The 21,796-nt window shown below is 44.3% G+C and overlaps 9 protein-coding genes across 11 annotated transcripts in view; 4 read left to right on the top strand and 5 right to left on the bottom strand.

Moving 5' to 3' along the window:
- Window positions 1–517: 517 nt before the first annotated feature.
- LOC6500332 lies at window positions 518–1,648 on the bottom strand. Its single transcript, XM_001952952.4, has one exon. It carries the CDS (start codon window positions 1,529–1,531, stop codon window positions 587–589), a length of 945 nt encoding a protein of 314 aa, XP_001952987.2. The 5' UTR covers window positions 1,532–1,648; the 3' UTR covers window positions 518–586.
- A 4,549-nt stretch (window positions 1,649–6,197) lies between these two features.
- On the top strand, window positions 6,198–7,302 carry LOC6500227 (peptide deformylase, mitochondrial). Its single transcript, XM_001952951.4, has 2 exons — window positions 6,198–6,542; window positions 6,865–7,302. The coding sequence occupies exons 1-2, from the start codon at window positions 6,264–6,266 to the stop codon at window positions 7,174–7,176; spliced, it is 591 nt and encodes a 196-aa protein (XP_001952986.1). The 5' UTR covers window positions 6,198–6,263; the 3' UTR covers window positions 7,177–7,302.
- Window positions 7,303–7,400: 98 nt separating this feature from the next.
- On the top strand, window positions 7,401–8,322 carry LOC6500228 (peptide deformylase, mitochondrial). The gene is made up of 2 exons (XM_001952950.4): window positions 7,401–7,877; window positions 7,927–8,322. Exons 1-2 carry the CDS (start codon window positions 7,473–7,475, stop codon window positions 8,236–8,238), a joined length of 717 nt encoding a protein of 238 aa, XP_001952985.1. The 5' UTR covers window positions 7,401–7,472; the 3' UTR covers window positions 8,239–8,322.
- On the bottom strand, window positions 8,252–8,789 carry LOC6500331. Its single transcript, XM_001952949.4, has one exon. It carries the CDS (start codon window positions 8,673–8,675, stop codon window positions 8,322–8,324), a length of 354 nt encoding a protein of 117 aa, XP_001952984.1. The 5' UTR covers window positions 8,676–8,789; the 3' UTR covers window positions 8,252–8,321.
- Window positions 8,790–9,123: 334 nt separating this feature from the next.
- LOC6500229 lies at window positions 9,124–10,762 on the top strand. The gene has a single exon (XM_001952948.3). The coding sequence runs from the start codon at window positions 9,258–9,260 to the stop codon at window positions 10,653–10,655; it is 1,398 nt and encodes a 465-aa protein (XP_001952983.1). The 5' UTR covers window positions 9,124–9,257; the 3' UTR covers window positions 10,656–10,762.
- Window positions 10,750–14,637, bottom strand: LOC6500329 (C-1-tetrahydrofolate synthase, cytoplasmic). Its single transcript, XM_001952947.4, has 5 exons — window positions 14,462–14,637; window positions 14,203–14,404; window positions 13,513–13,984; window positions 11,233–13,070; window positions 10,750–11,173 (listed from the first exon to the last, which is right to left on the bottom strand). The coding sequence occupies exons 1-5, from the start codon at window positions 14,500–14,502 to the stop codon at window positions 10,931–10,933; spliced, it is 2,796 nt and encodes a 931-aa protein (XP_001952982.1). The 5' UTR covers window positions 14,503–14,637; the 3' UTR covers window positions 10,750–10,930.
- Window positions 14,638–15,127: 490 nt separating this feature from the next.
- On the bottom strand, window positions 15,128–16,528 carry LOC123256967 (probable methyltransferase-like protein 15 homolog). Its single transcript, XM_044718318.1, has one exon. It carries the CDS (start codon window positions 16,526–16,528, stop codon window positions 15,443–15,445), a length of 1,086 nt encoding a protein of 361 aa, XP_044574253.1. The 3' UTR covers window positions 15,128–15,442.
- On the bottom strand, window positions 15,396–17,665 carry LOC6500328 (ubiquinol-cytochrome-c reductase complex assembly factor 2). The gene is made up of 2 exons (XM_032449436.2): window positions 17,491–17,665; window positions 15,396–16,776 (listed from the first exon to the last, which is right to left on the bottom strand). Exons 1-2 carry the CDS (start codon window positions 17,559–17,561, stop codon window positions 16,539–16,541), a joined length of 309 nt encoding a protein of 102 aa, XP_032305327.2. The 5' UTR covers window positions 17,562–17,665; the 3' UTR covers window positions 15,396–16,538.
- Window positions 17,666–19,462: 1,797 nt separating this feature from the next.
- The window catches only part of LOC6500230 (dentin sialophosphoprotein), a 9,456-nt gene continuing 7,122 nt past the window's right edge, over window positions 19,463–21,796 (top strand). For all 3 annotated transcript variants that reach the window (XM_032449437.2, XM_044718325.1, XM_014910941.3), the window contains exon 1: window positions 19,463–19,932. The gene's annotated coding sequence lies outside the window, so the exon portion shown is untranslated. The remainder of the gene's footprint in view (window positions 19,933–21,796) is intronic.

Below are 21,796 nucleotides of genomic sequence, written 5' to 3'. Positions count from 1 at the left end.
TCCTTTGTGGACGTTTCGGGTTTTATCTAAGCCTTCTAGCCGATTACACCGACAAGTCGGACAAAGGGAAACAGAAAGCGACCCGCGGCCAAAATAAAAGTAAATAAATAATTCCCCCGACTAGGAGCCCCCACGTTTTCCGGTGTTTGTCCCTTTGCTAGATCCCTTTTTGGCTCTGTAAAAATATTGTTCCTTGTGTAGTCCCCGTTTTTGCACTTCAGTGAACCTGCGAAAGCCCCAAACACACTCAAGACTGTAAACTTCGTTTTGGGTTCATCCTATGCTAATTTCATAAATTCCATTCAACTGGAATTACTTTTAATTCCCTAAAAATAGGTTGAATACTATTCAGGCCCTTTCGGAGAGCCCTAAAACAGAAAAAAGACCAGGAAATGGCAGTCAGCAGCCTTGACGAATGAGCTCATTATTTACTTGGCCGCAAGTAGTTTGTTTTGTGCCAGAAGTGGTTGCATAATTATGTGTCTGTTCCCACCAGCAACACTACGAAAACATTGCATTTAATGCTCTACATGGTGTACTATTCAAAAATATAATTAAGTGGCATTATGGTGTCTGGACCTAGTTCCTAAACTTGATCCACCAAAAACTTACCGAAGCGAACCATTACAATGGAAGCATGACACATATAAACACATAGAAAGGCCAGGATTGTGGCCTGCAGGACGTAGTCGTTCCGGGTTAGAAAATCTTTTCGCCTTTGGTAGACCACGGTGACCGTGAACTGGACTATGAGGCACGCAAATGCCAGACTCACCATCGAAAAGTACCGCAGCATGTAGATGTTGCCATTAAGGTAGACGATAATAAAAATGGTGCCCACAATGATGCTGTACAGTATGGTTATAGTCAATACGGACACAGCTCCGGGCTGTAGCTTTAGCGGCATTAATATTCCCAAGACATGGAGCACAATGTTGATCACCACGACGACGGTAATAATGCCTACGCCCCAGTCAAAGGTAATCTTGCTCCAGCGGTCGCAGGCCGTGAAGAACACCACAGCCTCCACTATGACGAGGGCCAGTAGGTAGTTGATCGGGCACGTGTTGGTCATGTTCACGCAGGCGAGGATCAGGAAGCAGACCAGCGCCATCAACATCCACGTGGTGCTGGCCACGGCTTTGTTCACCACTTTCCCGATGTCGAAGTCTAGGTAGCGAAGGGTCAGAAGCTGGGCGAACGCGCTTCCCAGAAGGATGAACAGGATCCCATAGACCATTATAACGTGGCGGGCCTTCGGCGTCATTCCACACATCTCTTCGGGGGACTCCATTGATGAACTTGATGATGCAACTGCTGGCCAACTTTCCTGACGGGGATCCGAGTCTGGACGCGGGTCAGATGTTCGGTCAGCATGAGGCATTAATGGGGGAAAGGGTGATGGCGACAGTGGAATGACTGAATGTCGCGACGCAGAATTGGAGACTTTTGGCAGGGGTTTTCTCGTCGGTCTTGATGGAGACCTAGGACATAGGCCCATCGGCCTCCTCCCATCACTCTGACTGTTCATTTTCCTCAACGGTTGAGGCGCAGGGTGGTATATGCATGTATATTACATTTTTTGTTGTTTTTTTTTTGTTTTTTGATTAGCAAGTCAATGTATTTACACTGGAACAAATGAAATAATACACCGGCCATGGAAATAGTAGGCGTATTTCATAGTGTTTGCACTTTCTCATTTCTAAAATAATGGCCGGGAATGTCCTCCGAGTGGGGCTCATGCATATTTAATGGGAATTACCGCGACCGGGAGTCGAGCCAGGAGTGCTAATCAATGACACGTGCTGGACCGTCACCACACTTATTAGGATGGCGGCACACCTGAGCCTCTGTTTACATATGTACTTGTGTCCTGGTGTCCGTCTGGAGGCGGGATGGCGAACTTTCGAGGTCTTTTTGTGGGCGGCTGGCTTTTATTTAGGCTGAATTTTAATTAGGCTTTGGCGCTGAAAAGCCAACACGTGCAGAAAGATCGGCAAACACCACCGAAAGTCAAGCCAAGAGCAAGTCGGGCATTAAATAAACATGAGTCGGCACAAAAGTCATAAAGTTTGCCCTCCGACGGGACACAGGAACGGAACAATGTTGCTTTAGAATATTGCTCGATTGTGTCAGAGATTACCCTGCTTTTGGGAGATTCAATATAATCCCCAATCATCGATTACAACACGACTCTTCGAACAAAAAGTCCTGCTTACGCAAACATAGAAGTTACTGCTGTTTGGCCGTATTTGATAATATTATGTCGCCAGATTACTGACGTAATAAGCTTTGGCATGGAAAGCCCTAAAAAAGTCTATCAATCAATGGGCATGCCACTTGCGAACAATAAGATGTTTAAAGAGATTTAATCGGACAGTGAAAATATAAGAGCAACCAACACAAGTGGAGAATAGGATATACGAGGTATCCTTGGGGAAGTTCAGAGTGGTTACCTTCCTAACTAAGAATTAAACGAAGGCCTGCATTATATATAGCATTTACTTTTATGCTGAACTTTGGTTTTCTTTGTCTTTAGCTCAAAACCTTGATTAATTTTTAATGTCTTCCATTAGAAAATAATGGTGCTTTGGTCAAAATGTAGATAATTATAATGCCAATTAAAACGTTGCCATGGCAGACATTTCAAATAACTAATCCGACGTCGACGGCAATACTTGACACATTTGAGTACCAAAAATGAACAAGGTAAGCTCTTTATTCAATTAATGCCATGAACGCTCCAGCAGCAGTTGTTACTTATACAACTTGAGCTGCTTTTGTCTTGTGAAAAATCCGGCCTCCCTCCCAATCGGGGTGTCAACCTATTCAATTATCTCGAAAGGCTAATAATAGGAGCCCTTCATAAAATATGCAAAAAAAGGACTCAACGGCCGCTGCGAGGCTCACAGGTGCTTGTAATTATAGACCGCAGCCCTTGGGAAGAGTACTCATGTGCCTCAATTATTGAAAGCAATGGCTATGAGGCAGTGGTTACGTTTTAGTCGAGGTTAAATATAAAGTTGGGCAACTGAGTAACGGTGCCACCAAAATAAACATTTAATTTAAAAGTCTCGGAGTGGCGCGTTAAAAATAAAACGCCTTAAAGGGCACGTACCCACATCAAAACCGTGCCCTGCCAACCGTGCGACATGCAATTGAACAAATAAATCAGCGGGCTAATAAATTTTTGGCAATGCTGGGAGCTGCCTGGGAGCTGAAGCCCGCCAGAAAAGAAGAAATCCCAGCGCCGAAAAATGCTACCATAAATGCGCCTGAGCCATTAAGGAAGAAGCCAAGTGCACAAGAAGCAGAGGACAATGCCAGGTTTTGGAGCGGGGTTCCACTTCACTGCCCTGGCTTTCAGTTACGATACGCCGCTGTATCCCACGGCGTATACGTGTTAACGCATGCCCCCATGAATCTCGCTTTAAATCCTGCCACACATCGAACATTATGATTAAAGGCCGTTGTTCGCACCTGTTCAGGCTGTTCATAATGTATCGGGCATTAATTGCACTTTATTTTTTACGCCAACACCCAAGACTCGGTGGTAATTGAATTATTCATGCATGAGGACATAAGCTATTGTAATGCTTATTTCCATGGCGCTGGGAGCGTGCGATTGAAAAAAAGTACTGCCGTTAGCAACAAATGGAAAATGTAACGAATCAACTCACCAAAGAGTCACATATTGAAACTAATTTTAAGTAACAAAATCTACGCAAAACTCATCAAAAATGGGTTTTGTTGTGGTAGTCTTTGAGCTTTCAAGAGTATTAAGAAAGAGTATTTAAAAATTCAATTTGAAGGTCGTTCCTGACAATTAAAGTTCGTTTGGCAAGCCACCAACCTTCCCTTCGAATAATGTATTGAATTATAACACATATTAATTAATTTGAAGTGCGGATAGCATGATGCACAAATAAGAAAAATGTTCATTTAATATTTTCAATATTTACCTTATTAAATAAGTCACCAATGTCGTGTTCATAAATATAAAAGCTATTTGGTGGAACATAATTCAATATTGAGCGTAAACTTTTAATAAAAGATGTATAAAACAATAAGTGCAATAAAGGAAGTACAGCCTGCAGTATCAATTTCCAACCAATCTGCAGCCAGGACACGGTAAAGAATATACTCGATGATCTTTAAGGAGATGTTTAAAATTCCTTTAAAGAAAATTCACTGACAGGCGCAGCTTTACCAACCCTTTAATTACAGAATTCCTTCAAAGACCTCTCTAAACTGGGGTTTTCTTTTTCCTTTCGCCTTTCTTAATTATGGCCAACATTTTTCTATTTTCCTCCGCATAGGACTTCCACACATAAAAAAACAGGCGCAAAAGGATTGTCCTCTTTCATTTCCAAGAAACCAGGTCGGGTCTGTAAGTAAACGAAAGCAAAAACAATAACAGACAAATACTGATAATAAAAACTAAAGAATATTAAACCCATAGATTATAATTCCAGGACATGGTTTGGGTGTCCTTGCAGAGGAGTATCCACGATTTTTTGTGCAAACAATTCGAGCATAATGTTCCCAGAGGGACCCGAGTACTTCTGCCACTGCTTCCCGCTTGTTGACAACATGTCAGAGCAGACAATGAAGCCAGGACACTTTTCTTTATTGTTTGGTTAAGCTTTCTATGAGTTCTATTTTTCCATCACTGTCCTTCTCAACGAGTTAAATGCATTTTTAATTGAAGCAACATCACGTTATTTTCCATCTTCGAGACTAACTGAATGCTTTTCCAGTTGCTGTTGACTCTCGCTCTGGTTGGTTTGAGAAGCGTGGTAACAGGGCGTATACTTGATTTCCCCCAAAGCCCCAAAAGGGACTTCGGAGAAACAAACTATTGACGGAACTATTTCTGCGAAATGCACAATTAACCCCAACACTCTTTTAAGAGATTAACTTTTATTGACTTTGGTTGAGAAGCATAAATATCTTATTAAATTCTCATTAAATGATGTTTGGCGCCAATGGTTTTACTGTTGGGGAAAATTTAAAAATTAATACTTATTTTTAATTTTTTGCATTATATATTTTAATATCCATATTAAATATTACATAACAACTTAAACTGTAAAAGTTTAAAGTGTAATTTAATTTTCCCTTGGCACAGATTTCTTGGCTGAGTAAACAATTGAAAACGACAATTAATAAAAAACACGGAAAATGTATATTTACCCTTTGTGGTCATGTGATTCAAAAGGTACATATAAAATACCAGAATAACAATAACAAAGCCCGCAATTAAATATACAAGCGTTTCATGAAAGAGTACTTGTATGGTTTTGTCTACAAAGGCTTCACTGTAGGCCGCCAACGAGCCGCATGAGTGACTTGGACTCCAAGCCGTAGGCAGTTTTTTCTTAGGAAAGTTTTAGGATCTTTTGTTGATTGTTGATTTGGAGGAATAGCTTCTAACATAAATTTGCCGCCAGACGCACATAAATTTTGCCTATTTTGGCATTATGAGTGCGAAGCACTGACTAAGATATACAGCGAGTGGGAGAACAAATCATTTCTGGATAAGATAACGTCCAACATCCTGGCACAATCTTTAAAGTGGCTTGGCAGATTAGCTATTAAATTGCCTACCAGGAGACCATGCTCCTGCAAGACCAAACTCTTCCGCCATTTGATCCATTAAAGTACACAAAGTGTGCTGCGAACTAAAATAATTTATTCAAATTAAATTGTGCCTCCTCACGTGTTGCCAGTAAAAAAGTGACGGCGTACTGGCGGCACATGTTGCCCATAAAAAAGCTCTCTCTGTTAACTTTGTTGCTTTCCTCGGCAACTAACTGAGTTTGATTTGAAATTTTAACTGTATACTTCATAGTATGAATGTTTTGATACTTGACCAACTTTTTAGTTAAATATTGTTTTAACTCTAAAAATTCACCATTTGAAAAGATTCATTTGGATAAACACGTTTTCAATTTTGTATTTTAAGTGAATAAAAAGTAATAATCTAATGTTTAACTATCCAAATCCCTGTTCTAAATATAGTATGTATAAATATATGAAAATTTAAAACAAAAACTTTTTACAATAAGTCGAAAAACGACACTTTGAATCAACAACCTTATGGAATGTTCATTTTTGGCTATCACTGTGTGGTACGATCCGCCAGCTGATCCGAAGATAGGGCTATCGCCCCGAACTACCAATGGGCCCAATCTACTCAGAGTAGTTATTCAAGAGATCTGGAGCAGTTTGGAGCTCTTCTTGCATTCCCAGGATCTGTCATGTCTGAACCGCCGTATCGCTACTTCACTCAAATTGGGGATCCTGTCCTCCGGCAAAGAGCCGAGGAGGTCCCGGAGGAGCGGATTGATTCGCCGGAAATCGATCAGATTGTCGATCGCATGGTAAAAGTTTTACGTCACTATGACTGCGTGGGCGTGGCAGCGCCTCAAATTGGAATACCGCTGCGCATTATCGTCATGGAGTTCCGTGAGGGAAAACGGGAGCAATACAAACCGGAGATTTACGAGGAGCGTAAAATGTCCACACTGCCTTTGGCCGTAAGTTATCTGATTGTATTTTTATTTGCATGAACGCAATTAGGAATTCGTAATATCTCTTAACTTATTTTGTCAATCTGGAATCTTGAATCGAGATCTAAATAATCTAAATAAATAAATAATAATTTAGATAATCTGTTTAGATACTAGATTCTAGAATGCAATATTTTTTTTTTAATTCAACAACTTGGAAATTATATCTTAAAAAATTAACGTTAAGAAAACAGTTTACAAATAACAATTTAATTAAAATTCTAAGTGTAGCGAGTGCATCTGTCTATTCTACTTTTTTATATTATCTCCATAAATTATGCGCATGCAGGTCTTTGTTAATCCGGAGCTGGAGATAGTCAGTGGCCAAATAAACAAACATCCCGAAGGCTGCATGAGTGTGCGCGGATACTCGGCGGAGGTGGGAAGATTCGATAAGGTCCGGGTCCGTGGAGTGGGCAAGCTGGGCACCCCCTCTGAAATGGAGCTGGAGGGATGGAACGCCCGGATCGCACAGCACGAAACGGATCACCTCAACGGGTGCATCTACGTCGATCGCATGGACGTGTCCACATTCCAATGCGTCAACTGGGAGCTGATCAACGCCGCAGAAGGTCGCTCGGCTCTTTGGTTCCACAAGTAAAATATCTAAAGCTTTCATTCTAAACCAATTTTATATTGTTCTGCGGCATTTTAACCTACTTAAATAAACTTGCTTGTATGAATTGTATAATGTTAATTGTTAATAAAACATGATGAGTTTTATAGACTTCCAGTTAATTAACAAACGTGCTGGATAAAAGCACACTTAGTTTGGCGGTAAAAATTCTATTTTAAAAAAATTATCGAATTTTCGATTACTGGCGCTGTCATCTCTAGCCGGTCAGCTGGTACCAAAAGTAAAAATAATAATACTACTAACACGTTAAGTAGAGTGAAATGCTGCACAAGCAACAAGTAAATTTGGCTAAACAAATATTGTTACACCACCGGACTTTCGCTACAAGTTCAGCGTCCGCTCAATCTTTTCGGAAATGGTACCAACAGCTGTGGGCACCGGAACGGACGAACCTGCCGCCGTACAGTCATTTTACCCAAATTGGAGATCCAGTACTCCGACAAAAGGCTGCTCCAGTTCCCCAGGAGCACATACTAAGCCCCGAGGTCGAGGCTATTGTTGAAAAGATGGTCCGAGTTCTCCGGAAGTACGACTGTGTTGGAATAGCAGCACCTCAAATTGGAGTCTCCCTGCGGATTATTGCTATGGAGTTCAAGGGAAGCATCCGAAAGGAGCTTCCCGAGGCCGTTTATCAGGCGCGACAGATGACCGAATTGCCGCTTACGGTGGGAAACAAATGATATTGGTCAAAAGCTAATACTAACGTTAAAACAGGTTTTTATCAATCCCGTGCTGACAGTGACGAATTACACCAAGCTCAAGCATCCTGAAGGCTGCATGAGTGTCAGGGGCTTTTCAGCCGATGTGGAGCGCTTTGAAGGTGTGTCAATCAGTGGGTCAAATGGCAATGGAGTCCAGAATGAATTGGAACTGTCAGGATGGAATGCGAGGATCGCTCAGCATGAGATGGATCATCTGGATGGAAAACTCTACACCGACCACATGGACCGATCCACCTTCGCCTGCACCTGCTGGGAAGCAGTAAATACCAAGTCCGGTCGTGTTGAGATACCCTTTTACAAATAGTTAAGGAGCGAAATCGTTTTTGCGCATTGTTATGTATATACGTTTTTAAAATTGAATATTAAATGGTTGGCAACCGTCCTGAATCATTTGCTGGGTAAACACACTCGCAGGTTGTGCACGGCCATCCCCAGGGCCGTCTTTGCCTTGAAGTACTCCGGACTGTCCCACAGCTCGCGCTTGTCCATCATGTACGTGAACAGTTGATCATATTCCCGCTGCAAAAGCCAGTGCGAAGCGGCGACCTTTGACTGCAGCACCTCAATTAGCTGGGCCGGCGTCTGCTGCACTTCGCCGACTTCGACGGGGATCAGGATTCTATTACTGAGCTTGCGCCAGTCATCCCACTGCTGCTGCAGACACTTGCTCAGATAATTGAGCACGGCGGTGCGTAAAATGAACTGTCGTATCACTGGGTGTGCAATGTTGCGTCGGAACATCTTTTCTGGTTGGCCAGTTCCCGGGAAAGTGGATGCTGGACTCCACCTTCTCCGGCTAGCCAAATTTGATCGGAGACAATCCGAAAAAAGCCACTTGCTTGTGGGGTTTACCTGACAAAATACACCATTGCTACACAGTTTGAATCGATAAAGTAGGGACTTTGTGATAAGTGTGCCAGAAAAAAACCAACGAAAAAATGAAAACGAGTTACTTTCGACTTCCTTGGACAACCGCGTAATTGCGGCTTCACCTTCATTATGAGAATCCCCACTTGGTATCCACCTCCATATTTAATATTGGGACACCTGATTTTTTGCAAAGGCTTTAAATAGGGGAAACTAACAAAATTTCTTTTTCTAATAACTTATGATTCTTATGTACTTGAATAAACCGCTCTTTGATCTTAAGAACTCAGTCCCTTTATATTCTAAATGGGTGTAGTCTAAAAACGTATCAACTTGGGTTACAATGTCACACCTTCTCATCTAGGCCAGATAAAATTGGGCTACAAAACATATATATGAAATTTCTACACAAATCAACTTAGAAAGAAACGGTGGAAAGATTCCACAACGGTAACAATGAAACGAGTCCATGTGGACAACTACGCCCCCAAATACTACAGTGGCAAGTGGTCGTGGGACCAAAAAAAGGACGCCCTCCACTTTGAGCCGCACAATGATCTGGAGAACGCTAGGGAGCGCTTCGTCCTGACCAACGGGTTCAAGTTCCTGCGTACGCTGGACCAGGAGGAGGAGTTGATCTTCCGACAGGACTATATGCGAGCCACCAGCACCTTTGACGGCGACACGGTGATCCTCGATGACATACGTGACCTGGTGCTGTACTCTATGCCGTCCGAGTTTATTTCGTACAAATTCATCAAGTTCATGCACACCCAGAAAGTGTACAACCTCGTCCACTCTCTGATTATCTACTTCGAGTACTTCCTGCGCATGGTGGAGTACGTGATGATACGCCGCGACGAGATCTCTGGAAAGATGGCCCAGATCCAGAGCGCCCAGACCAACGAAATGAAGCAAAACTACTCGACCTATCTAAGCCAGTACCGCATGCTGGTGGCCCGCAATTACTGCGAGATCGTCAAGGGCGAGGGCGACATGGCGGAGTTCTACCACATGAAGGAAGTTTCGAATATATCGGCCACCATTGCCGACAAGGCTTTCCACGAGCAGTTCCTGGCCTCAGCCATCCAGATGGTGTGGATTTGCATGCACCGGCGGGCCTATTTCATAATCGAGATGGAAATGAATCGCCTTTTTCGTTCGGAGCACTTTGTGTTCATCCGGCCTGAGTACCTCAGCTATACTGCCGCGGAGCGCAGTCTACTCTACGGGAAAAATAAAAAAAACTTGAATTACCGGGCCCAGCTGTCGCCTCTTATTCAGGAGCTGGAACTGGTCACCGAGGAGGACTTGCCGATTCTGTGGATTGGGCGAAGAATGTATCGCGGCACAAACAACCGTATCGCCGAGATGGAGCTGGAGTACCTAGTGCCCGGGTCGCAGTTGCGCCTTATTGACGTGGCGCATGGAATTCTGGGGCATCCGAAAGAGCTCTACAACACCCTCTTGCAACTGGACTGGCCTGCTGTACGATGGTGGAACTTTTCGGAGAAGTACGATCCCTACCACATCATCCGGCATCCTTACTTAGAGATCCCGAAGATCGGAGCAGCCAACGTCCGGAAGATGAGTCAGTACTTGGAGCACTTTTACGAGATCAAGAATGAGTTTGAGGTTGCCAGCCACCACCTGATTCTCAAATGGGTCAAGCGCGACATAACCATTCAGTTCTACCGCTCTGGTGGCCTCCTCACCAACGTGGTGTCCCGCTGCGAGAAGGAGCTGGCCAGCACAAGCTCCGGTCCATCCGTTGATCAGATTATCGCCCGTTACTTCCGCATTATGGCCAAAATACGTAAAAAGGATAGCCTCACAGAGGATACATTGTATTGAAACACCCAAACAAATTTTGGGTGCTATATACAAATATTTCTATGTGATCTTCTACGATCTTCTACATAGGCATATTTATAACCATAAAAACTTATTCATGAGCATAATTTTCCGGACTTTATTTATCCTTCCTTTTTGTAGCCAATATTTCTTTTTAAGCCTAGGTATAGGTGTATGTTTGTTTTGTAAATTTAAAAAGTCTATGGTTATAGTTAGTTATTTTTATTGGGAATGAACTCCTTATTGCCTTGCTTGTCCTCCAATCCTCTCCAGAACTAGAAAAGTCCCTCGATTTGGCCGGTTTCGGTGTTCAGGTCAATGTCGTAAATAGCCGGACGGGTGGGAAGGCCTGGCATTTTGGTGACTTCTCCGCACATGGCCACCACAAACCCGGCTCCGGCTGAAACGTACACATCCTCGATGTCGAGGGTGAAGTCTCGAGGGGCGCCCTTGATTTTGGCGTCGCCCGTGAAAGATCCCGATACCTTCGACATACAGATGGGCAAGTTTCCGAATCCCTTTAAAAATGGAAAAACATTATTAGTGGACTTCAAAATATAAATTTAGGCCAACTTACCGCCTCCGTCAGCCGTTTGACCTTTTCCTCGGCCGACGACGACAGCTTCACTTGCCCAGCACCGTACATCGTCGTGGCGATTTTGTTCATTTTCTCCACCAGCGGCAGCTCCAGCTCGTAGAGCAGTCTGAACTGGTTTTCTAGCGAACTGGCCTTGATTACGGCTTCCGCCAGCTCCAGGGCGCCAGCACCGCCATCTGCCCAGTGAGTGGATACTACTGCTGCAAAGGCGCCCGCCTGTAGAGCTGCCTTCTTCACCAGTTCGTGCTCTGCCAAAGTGTCCGCCCCATGGGCGTTTATGCAGACTACCACAGGCATGCCAAAGGCCTTTCCGTTGGATATGTGCTGCAGAAGATTGGGAAGGCCTTTCTCCACCAGTTCCAGGTTCTCTTCGGTGTACTGCTTGTTAAGCGGAGCTCCTGCGGTCACTGGAGCACCGCCGCCGTGCATCTTGATGGCTCTCACTGTAGCGACCAGAACCATGGCGTTGGGCTTGCGGCCCGAAGTGCGGCACTTGATGTTACAGAACTTCTCCATGCCGATGTCCGAGCCAAATCCGGCTTCCGTGCAAACGAAGCCATCTTTCCCGACCAACTTCAGACCAATCTCGTCGGCGATGATCGAGTTGCAGCCATGCGCGATGTTGGCAAAGGGACCAGCGTGGACCAGGACAGGCGTGCCTTCAAGGGATTGCATCAGATTCGGTTCCAGCGCGTCCTTCAGAAGCACCGCCAAAGCCCCCGTAACACCGAGATCGTCGGCTGTTACTGGTTGTCCCGATTTGCTGAAAGCCACCACCATGTCAGCCAGACGCAGTTTCATGTCCTCCAAGCAACGGGACAAGGCCAGCACAGCCATGATCTCGCTGGCTACGGAGATGGAGAAGCTGGTGCTTCGTGAAATACCCTTTTCCGTGGGCGACTGTCCAACGGTGACGCTCCTCAAATACCTGTCATTGATGTCCACCACTCGCTCCCACATGATGGTGTTCGGATCAATGTCGAGACGGGCGAATGCTCCGTACTCCTCTTCAGTCAGCGAGTCTGGATCGGTTTTGTTGATCCCCAACTTCTTCAGTCGTCTGAGCTGGATAGCACTGAACTTGCGCTGTCCCTTGACCTTCGGCACCAATCGATCGTATAAGGCCTTGTCCTTTTGGGTGTTCTCGTGGAAGATGCGGGTGTCCAGTTGGGCGGCCAGGAGATTGTTGGCTGCCGACACAGCATGGATGTCTCCGGTCAAGTGCAGGTTGAACTCCTCCATGGGAATTACCTGGGAGTAGCCACCACCGGCTGCTCCGCCTTTGATTCCAAAGGTCGGACCCTGAGAAGGCTGTCGCAGGGCAGCCATTGTGTTCCGGCGTTTGTGGGCTCCGAGGGCCTGCACCAAGCCCATCAGTGTGGTGGTTTTTCCTTCGCCCAAGGGAGTGGGCGTCATTCCAGCAACCACCACATAGTTGCCAACCTCGTTTTCCTTTAGTCTATCCAGCACAGAAAGCGAAATCTTGGCCTTTTTGTTTCCATACAGGGAGACCTCTCGCGGCTCCAAGCCAATCTCCTTGGCAAGCACGGCAATGTCCTTGGGTTTCTGTGCCCGGGCAATCTCTATGTCGCTGGGCACTGGGCGCTGGAGCTTTACGGCCAGTGGTTGAAGAGACCACAGTGTCCTGGAGAGACGCTCTAACGACCGGGACGCTGACGTTACTGTGTTCTTCATTAGCATGGCCACCGTCATGGGGCCCACGCCACCGGGCACGGGTGTGATGTGTCCAGCTACCAAGCGAGCCTGCTCGTAGTCGACGTCTCCCACCAAACGACTGCCGCTGGCCTTGGTGGAGTCTGGAGGGGATTGGAAGGGATCAAGCTTGAGATGATGGCTCGGGATCAGGCATTGGACAGAGATTTCGGATCGGTTCGCTCCGATCAAGAGATGCTCCCAAACTGACTTTTAAGATTGAAACCATTTTTGAGAATCTCAAAATAATTTCTTATCTGGAAGAGGGCTGGCAAGCCTCCCGAGAGGTCATCCCAAATGATAAGGAATAGAGCGATTGGTAAACAAGTGGCATGGCTGCCGATAGATTTTAAAATGTAATTCGTTATGGATCGAATATCCCAGGCAGTCAAGCAGTCAATACAGCTATAGATATGGAATTTTCAATTTTAAAATATGTTTTCATTCACATTTTCAGGCACTGGAAAATTCCATAATGAAACTGATTAGAGTCTCTCGGATGATCAGATGAACTGGGGGTTCATGGGGGCTACCTTTTGCTCTTACCTAGCTTCACATTGATGCCACAATCTATTACTACAGCTCCGGGCTTAATCCACGATCCCTTCACCATCTCCGCCACGCCGATGCCAACCACCAGGATATCAGCACTCCGTGTAATCTCCTCCAGGTTGCGGGTTTTCGAGTGACATACCGTCACAGTGGCATTAGCCCACTTAAGGAGCTCCGCCGCTGGTGTGCCGACGATCTTGCTGCGACCGAGGACCACGGCCCTGGCCCCAGCTATCTCCACGCCCGTGCGTCGAATCAGCTCCAGACAGCCCCAAGGCGTACAGGGCAGGAATCCGCCGAGATCACCGATAGCAAGGCGTCCTTCGTTGACTGTGTGCAAGCCGTCCACATCCTTTTCCGGGGACACTGCGTCCGTGATGCGGTGCGAGTCGATGGAGGCTTCGCTATCCAGGGGCATCTGAACGATGATTCCATGCACTCGTGGATCGTCGTTTAGGTCGTTGATCTATGAACAAGAGATACTTTCTTGCGTTAGAACACTTATTAAAAGCTACATTAAGAAATATATATCAGCTCGAAGTAATACTGATACATATCACAGTTGGAAAACTTAAGATAAACGGAATATGGTACAACCTTTAGTTCGAAAACAATCCGCAACTTTAACCCATAAGGTATGCTTGAAAGTGTACCTATTATAACCCATTGCATAATAACACTCACCTTATCGAGAAGCTCCAGTTCCGTAATGGAGCGGGGCAGCTGAACATGGACGGCATCGATGCCGATCTCGGTGGCCGCCTTGATCTTCATCCGAATGTAGACATTGGAGTCCTCGCGGCCGCCCACTTGAACAATCCTCAAGCCTGGTGCGAATCCCTTCGCCATCGCCGCAACCTCGTTGCGTAGCTCCTCCCGGATAGATCTGAGATGGGAAGTCCAGATTAATTGAAGGATAACTTCTGGGTGTTCCCCCACTCACTTGGCTACCGCTGTGCCCGATATGATCTTTGCCTCACTCATCTTGATCGCCGGCTTTTTACTCCGCTTACCGCTGAAAATAGAACCCGTAAATAACTTTGCTTCAAAGACCCGTAAACTGCTCCGCCTCAATAGCCACGCCAACTCGCTCGGATCGCGCAAGGCAACTGAGCGAACCGCCCGAGGGAACACCTATCTATACCCTAGGTGCACCGCTCGGTTCCGTCCCTTCCCGGCCACTTTTTAATCCCACTCTCTTATCAGCGCCGTCTTCCAGATTATCGGTTTCGGATTTCTCGCGGGTCACACACATCTTTCGATTGGCAACCGTAAACAACACCGACTGACGTATGACAGCCGTGGCTCTAAAAGCCACAACATGATCCATCTCTTCCAGAAGAGAAAATCCAACCACAGGTAAAAACACACCATGGTTAGGATTGTGGAAAATTGGCAGTGAAATTTTCATATCAAATCAGTCCAAACTGATAAGCTCAAAAGTTCAACGAGTTCATAAATCATAGAAATTATTCCACTTAGACGAATATAAAGAGTTAATAAATTATAGGAAACTATTCCAGTTAGAATAAATACAAATAAATATCTGATGAAACGCGCTTTCTTTCGTAAGTTCCCTTTAAAGACTAAGAAAGATAGAATTTAAAAATCTCTTCATATTAATAATGATATTCATATTTATTTATAGCAGAGTTTAAAATGTAGACCCACTGTGCCGAACCACTGCTCTACCTGACAATTAACAGCAATTTCCTAATCTAACTAAACAAAAACTGAGCCGCGCAGCCAAACAATTCTGCACGGGAAGCACACAAATAGCTCCGACAAATAGATAAACCAGTCCTTATCAGAAGGTGCCAATTGGTTGGACAGATAAGAAAAACTCCAAAAAATTGTTTAGAGAGAAACTAGAGATGTTGTGGAGAATCTGGACTAGATTAGGGAATTTTATTGACGTGCTCTTTTAGTTAACTTTGACGGCTGCTCTTAGCTTTGCGGAGCGACTCCTGCTGTTGCGGGCTACCTCCTCGGCGTCTGGGACGATGACATGGCGGTGCAACGGCTTCCAGTTTGTTTGTACAAGGGATTGCAGCATTTCCGGGTCGTCGATGATGTCGTGTCCGGAATATTTGAGAGGCAAGGGATTGGCGGCACCAGCCACGACGTTTCCATTGATGTGACGCTTGACAATGGTATCCTCCAACGAGTGGAAGGTAATGGTGACCAGACGACCTTCGCGGCGGAGGATTTCGTTGGCCAGAACCATGCCGTAGTTGATCTCGTTTAACTCATTATTGACAAAGATGCGAAGGGCTTGGAAAGTCTTTGTGGCCGAGTGAGAGGGCCTCTGCAGCTTATCCCTTCTCGGACCACTTGACAGGATATCCTCCACTAAGTCCGCCAGCTGTTTTGTGGTCTCAATTTGTACGAGGGCTTTACGGGCGTCAATCAAACCGCGGGCTATTTTCTTGGCGGCCTTTTCCTCGCCATAGATCCTGAGGATTCGCGCCAAATCGGTTTCTTCTATTTTAGACAACACTTCGGCAGCAGTCACTCCGCCACTGTGGCCTCCATCCATGCGCATATCCAACGGGCCGTCCTTGGAAATAGAAAAGCCCCTTTCAGCCTCATCGAACTGCATTGAGCTGCAGCCAAAATCAAACAAAATGCCATTCAGTGAGTTCCTGGAGAGACCATGTTCCTCAAATAGCTTCGGTATATCCGAGAACTTTCCCAGCAAAGGGATCAGTCTGCCCTTGTACTTTTCCTTCTGGCTCAGTTCTCTCGCCAGTTGGTGGGCTACTGGGTCGCGATCCAAAGCATAGACCTTCGCCTCAGGACACTTCTCAAAAATACGTCTGGTGTGGCCCCCAGCTCCAAAGGTCATGTCGATGTAGGTGCCTCCAGGTAGGGGTTGAAGATGTTCAATGGCAGTGTCGCAGAGCACTGGAACGTGGGGTGGTTGGGGTGCCGCTGCTGCAGCCGCCTCACTGTGGTTTCGTCGTTGGACTCGCCTCAGTCTAGTCGAGATTAGTAGTCGTTTCATCATTTCTCTGCCACTACTTCTTCGAGCCCTCGTTCAGATACTGCAGGAACTCGGAGCTCAAGACCTGGTTGCACTGGGCCGCTGTTAAGCCTGTCGCGGTAGAGTCGAAGGTTCGCGGATACTTCCGAAGGTAGACGTTATTTGACAGCCTCTCGAGAGCTCCGATCTGAAGATCCAGACCCTGATCCGTCGCGCCTCCTTTAAGACTGGTCAGCTTTGTCACCTGCTTGCGGATCTGCTCGCCGAGATCCCTTTAAGATTGGATTAGAGAGAAAAAGTTTTAATGCAATCGGCCATGTGGTTCTGTTTTTGTGGCGGATGTTCGTTCCAAGCAGCGCAGCTGGGGCGGAATGGCATGAATTTCCAGGAAAACACCTAGGTAATTAGATTCCAAGTACTAAAGAGCCGTCCAACAAAAGATTAACGTCGATGGGGTTTAGTGAAAAACAAATATAAAAATCTAAGTTGGGCTAAGGTTTCTCTGTGGCCATTTTTATAAGGGAAAAGGAATTGTACAGGTAAAAAAATATCAAACTCGAAGTACTAAATAGGAATATTATAAAAAATACGTCCCGATGGAAGTAAGCCACTTACAGTTCCGGGCCATTTCCCAAAATAAATTCTTCTGGCTCTAATTGATATACAAACTTGGAAGCCATGCTATTACGAATAGAAAACTACTGCACGATCTGAAAGCTGGCTATACGGAACATGTAACAACGTAAGGCACCAGCTGACTTTGCGGGAAGAAACAGCATGTTAAAGTTAGCTTTACCCTGTGTAATTTAAAAAACGAACTATTTCGACTTTCAAGAGCCGAATTCAAATTACAAGCCTCAAAGTTTAGTCAAAACCTACATATGTAGTTTCAAAGCGAAGCATACAAAACCGCTGGTTAGATAATCCGAACGCCCAGGAACGAACATTGCCACTGCGCAGGTGTGTCTTACACTCTCTTTACTCACCTGCCGGCTTTTGATTTATCCGCTGGCCACTTTTCAAGTACCTTCAAAAACCTCTGGTACAGCGCCGACATACTTATTTTAAAATTAATAATAATATCACACGTTTTTACGTGTGTTGGGTTACGTAGTGTGGCCAAGTATGGTTTTTCCCTTTTCGTTAGCCCTTTAAATCCACTAATAAATACTATTTTCCCCCTAAATGCAAAAATATGTTAATATAATATAATGCTCGGATATAGTTAATATCCGTTATCGAACAGATATGTCATACAAATATATCTTAACAAAAGAAATTGCCATTTCAATGTAGAAGAATATTTGGATTCAATGTGACCTTATTTCTAAACCAGCGCGCGCATTTTTGAATTATTGTGTCATGATTCAAAAAATATTTCAATCATATCCAAGATATTCAATCACCTCTCAGATGGAAAAATACCACTGTTTTGTTATCATATTCACTGTTGGTTGAATGACCAGAAAAGTTAGTAATTTGCTTTCCACACTGACTTAGTTACTTCTCACCAGAAAACTTTAATATTAAAGGTAGCATGGTTAAACACGAAAGAAACTCCTCCATAAATGCAAAATGTCGACGTCCGGAGGACATGGAAGGGGCTAGGGCCAAAAAAAGCTTGCGAAATCCCCGCTACACGCAAAATAGGATTGAAACTGTCAACGTAAATTTTCACTTTTTTGGAAACAAATGCAACTTTGCATTTAGCGGAAATCTGCTGACTAGGGCGGCTTTTCAGGCTACTCTGCAAACGAAAGTCGAACCTGAAATGGAAAACCATGCAAAAGCTTAACTTTTTGTTGTACACGTTTTCCGAGAACTATTTATTTTTCCAGGGAAAAAATGAGCTCATAGACCTTTATTATTAAAACGTTAGAGTTGGTAGTTTTATTAAAATGTAGTTTATTTTTGTTGGTATTTATAATTTAAGTTTAATTATATAAACTTAATATTGTCCACAAAATATTGCCCACAAAAATATTGAAAAGCGAAACAGCGATACCTCGCTTAGCTGCCATTGACACCCGGCACTGGAGGACACACATGCGTTCACTTGCTCTCCACCCACATCGACCTCCCCGCCCAAACCCACATATATTCATCGACTCGCACTAAGCCGGCATTCATTAATTCACGACGATGTGTTTCAACAATATGCCCGCTCCCGATGCGTAGTATTTTTCCCAGCTGATTTTCCGTCGGCTCATTGCCACTTGCCATCTGCTGCCCCAATGCATAAGCCTGGAAAACCCTCACGGAGATACATATACAAATGCAAGCAGACAACATGGCCTCAAGCAGGCCGCATCGTTTCTGGCCAACAGGATTTCCGGCTCCGCTCAGGACGCTTGTTTGTTCTCTTTTTACCATTCTGTAAGTTCTCTACCAGCAACTTAAAGCTCAAAAAAACTTTCAATTCGCCGGAGAAAAGCTTTCAAAAATCCCTAAAACAGGACCTTAATTTTCTCCGATTCTCAAAAATTGTAAGAGATTGAAGCTACGAACCAAATCTACTAAGTTTATCAGATCCTCAAGAGACCCTTTTTCAAAGGAGTAACATTAGAGTCCAAGTTTTGTGCATTAAAACTCAAAATGGCTTGGGAAAGGATCATTTTTGAGTTTTAAATAACGATATTGACTATAATATGAAAGGAAAGTTTCCATTCTGAGCATAAACCAAAATTCAAAATCAGTTTTTCAAATGAGTCCTAGTTTCCTGTAAGTTACTGTCTTCGTGGTGGGCATAAAGCTCATCACCTGCATATTAATATCTCCCTCTGTTCTTATTAATTGAAATATAAAACAAATACTATTTAATTTATAAGAAATTAACATAGGATATTAATACTCATATACCTTGATCCTAGGCGAAAAGGGTGCAAGAGCTTTAGAGCGAAAACTTGCCAAGAGAAGGAGCTTTCGCCTGGACAAGGTAAAAGCGAACAAGTGTGTATAAAAAGGACATTCGTTCAGTCGTCGACTCTGTTAATTAAGCGAAACTGCGTTGCTGAAAAGCGGAACAAATTTCACAGCTCCAATTTAGAAACGTTGCGATTTCACGCTCAACAAATTGTCTAAATTCACAGTTGAATTGAATTCTCCTCATTTTCTTCATATTATTGCACATATTAGTTTTTGATTATCGTATTACTTGGTCATAACCAAAGGTTGGCATTCGTGTGTGCGTAAATAGAAGCAAAAAGGCTGAAGTCCTGAAACAATTCGCCAGCCTCAACTGCGTAGAATCCTGGAAAAAACTACAAGGGCCTGCTGTTAATCAGTGTTTCCGCCGGGCGTTCCGAAATATCCACAATTTAAGAAAAATCCGGGGGCGGAGACCCGCTGCTAATTAACCCTGGGACTGCCCTAGGAGGCTGGAAATGCATTAACCAGGCTGCCGAAACACCGCTCGTAAATTATTGAAGGTAGGTGAAGCTGGGCTGTCAACGTCCGTAAAATTAATGGTGGGATTTGTGTGCACTTCTGGATGGGACTTTTAACAATTTTTAATTATTTACGTATTTATTTCTGCTACTCGAAAGCGGCAACGCTTGCCCCACGAGAGTTCGCAGGTACTCGAAACTTTCTGCACAGCGGCACAGTTTTAATGATCAACTTGGCACCTGCACATGTATACTCTCCTCAGGAGCAATGGGGCTTACCCCTGGAATTCCCAGGTGCCAGATCTTGGGGGAACGAATAAAAAATAGCAACAAAGTAGGTAATGCGTAGCATTTTTACATAATCTTTAAAGAATGCCAGCACAGCATAAACTGGAAAAACATTATATTACTAACCAGGTTATAAACCTGATGTATTTATTTAGCCCTTTCCATCATTCTACCATTTGTATATTATATATATGGAACTGTCTTACTGCGTGACAATTGCCAACCAGAACGTTTTGTTTCGGGCTCCTCTTGGCTTGTCACCAGGATATCTTTGGGGCCGAGACGGCGGGCACTCATAAATATTTCAAAATGTCAAAGTGGTGTGTGTTTTTTATTCGCAACTTGTTAGCATGTGTGGTGCTTACACTCGGCTTTCTGTGTCAACCCCTTCTCGTGCAATATATGTACACGCAGCACTGTATAAGGTCTTCTCATCTTAAGCTTGGCTTGGTCCTGGGGCTTTGTGGGTATAATTTTAATTACCACTTGGACGACTTTTGCGCCAAGAATGAATGAATGCTGGAAGACAAGCTGGAGCATCTAGTCGGCACAAAAGCCCGTGATGAAGGGTGCTTTTTGCTTTGTCCCTATATGTGTGTATATAGTATGTATTTCTTTCTATGCACTCTGCATTATTCGCCAACCAAAGCCACGCACTGACAATGCGCACAATTCCCCAGCATGCCGCATTGTGCGGGCTTTTTCATATATTGCCACCAATATTGCTTATACGCCGCGTATTACAGCTTGGGAAAGGAATGCTACTGAGCATAATTGCTTATTTGCCGCTCCGATGGCTATTTAAACCGCACCTGATACAGGGAAGAGGGTATACATATTCTCTATTCCTAAAAGCCGAGTATCGATTGCAATTATAACGAAGCCAATGACCACAACAGCCGCTCGTCCTGTCCGTCTCTGGTTCTCCTCTTTGTAAAGGGAAATCGAGGGTGGAGAAATTAATGATTCTATCGACACGTTTTGGACTTCCAAAAGTTGTTCTGCCAAACACAAGTAGAGAAAAAATATGAGTCTTAGAAGAAGCGTACCATTAAATGAATATATTAGGAGTTGCTCCTAAAAAGACAATAATTTAGGGCACATTTTTAGATCTTAAATCGGATTATTAGTTTTTATACCCTTGCAGAGGGTATTATAATTTTGGTCAAAAGTGTGCAACGCAGTGAAGGAGACATCTCCGACCCTATAAAGTATATATATTCTTGATCAGGATCACCTCCTGAGTCGATATGAGCATGTCCGTCTGTCCGTCTGTCCGTTTCTACGCAAACTAGTCTCTCAGTTTTAAAGCTATCGAGTTGAAACTTTGCACACACCCTTCTTTCCTTTGCAGGCAGTATATAAGTCGGAACGGCCGGGATCGGCCGACTATATCCTATAGCTGCCATATAACTGATTGATCGGAAATGCCATAACTTTGGTGTTTTTTAAGTTAGAGGGTTGGGACTTTCCACACATGTTATATTTGACCAAAATATCTTGTGTGCAAAATTTCATAAGGATCGGCCGACTATATCCTATAGCTGTCATAGAACGATCGAAATTGGCATAACTTTGGTGTTTTTTAAGTTAGAAAGATGGGATTTGGTACAGATTA

This window comes from Drosophila ananassae, chromosome 2L (assembly GCF_017639315.1).
Source record: "Drosophila ananassae strain 14024-0371.13 chromosome 2L, ASM1763931v2, whole genome shotgun sequence".
Lineage (NCBI taxonomy): Eukaryota > Metazoa > Arthropoda > Insecta > Diptera > Drosophilidae > Drosophila > Drosophila ananassae.
Note: the sequence above shows the minus strand (reverse complement) of the source record. Positions and strands in the feature narration are given on the sequence as shown.

Excerpts from the sequence above, each read along its gene's own strand:
- LOC6500329 (XM_001952947.4), bottom strand. The coding sequence starts at position 14,502 with ATGAGTGAGGCAAAGATCATATCGGGCACAGCGGTAGCCAA. Across the intron at positions 13,985-14,202 it reads AACTGGAGCTTCTCGATAAG|ATCAACGACCTAAACGACGA; the intron begins GTGAGTGTTATT and ends TCTTGTTCATAG. Across the intron at positions 11,174-11,232 it reads TCAAACGGCTGACGGAGGCG|GGATTCGGAAACTTGCCCAT; the intron begins GTAAGTTGGCCT and ends CCATTTTTAAAG.
- LOC6500227 (XM_001952951.4), top strand. The coding sequence starts at position 6,264 with ATGTCTGAACCGCCGTATCGCTACTTCACTCAAATTGGGGATCCTGTC. Across the intron at positions 6,543-6,864 it reads TGTCCACACTGCCTTTGGCC|GTCTTTGTTAATCCGGAGCT; the intron begins GTAAGTTATCTG and ends ATGCGCATGCAG.
- LOC6500229 (XM_001952948.3), top strand. The coding sequence starts at position 9,258 with ATGAAACGAGTCCATGTGGACAACTACGCCCCCAAATACTACAGTGGC.
- LOC6500331 (XM_001952949.4), bottom strand. The coding sequence starts at position 8,675 with ATGTTCCGACGCAACATTGCACACCCAGTGATACGACAGTTCATTTTA.
- LOC123256967 (XM_044718318.1), bottom strand. The coding sequence starts at position 16,528 with ATGATGAAACGACTACTAATCTCGACTAGACTGAGGCGAGTCCAACGA.
- LOC6500332 (XM_001952952.4), bottom strand. The coding sequence starts at position 1,531 with ATGAACAGTCAGAGTGATGGGAGGAGGCCGATGGGCCTATGTCCTAGG.
- LOC6500328 (XM_032449436.2), bottom strand. The coding sequence starts at position 17,561 with ATGTCGGCGCTGTACCAGAGGTTTTTGAAGGTACTTGAAAAGTGGCCA. Across the intron at positions 16,777-17,490 it reads GATAAATCAAAAGCCGGCAG|GGATCTCGGCGAGCAGATCC; the intron begins GTGAGTAAAGAG and ends CCAATCTTAAAG.
- LOC6500228 (XM_001952950.4), top strand. The coding sequence starts at position 7,473 with ATGCTGCACAAGCAACAAGTAAATTTGGCTAAACAAATATTGTTACAC. Across the intron at positions 7,878-7,926 it reads TGACCGAATTGCCGCTTACG|GTTTTTATCAATCCCGTGCT; the intron begins GTGGGAAACAAA and ends ACGTTAAAACAG.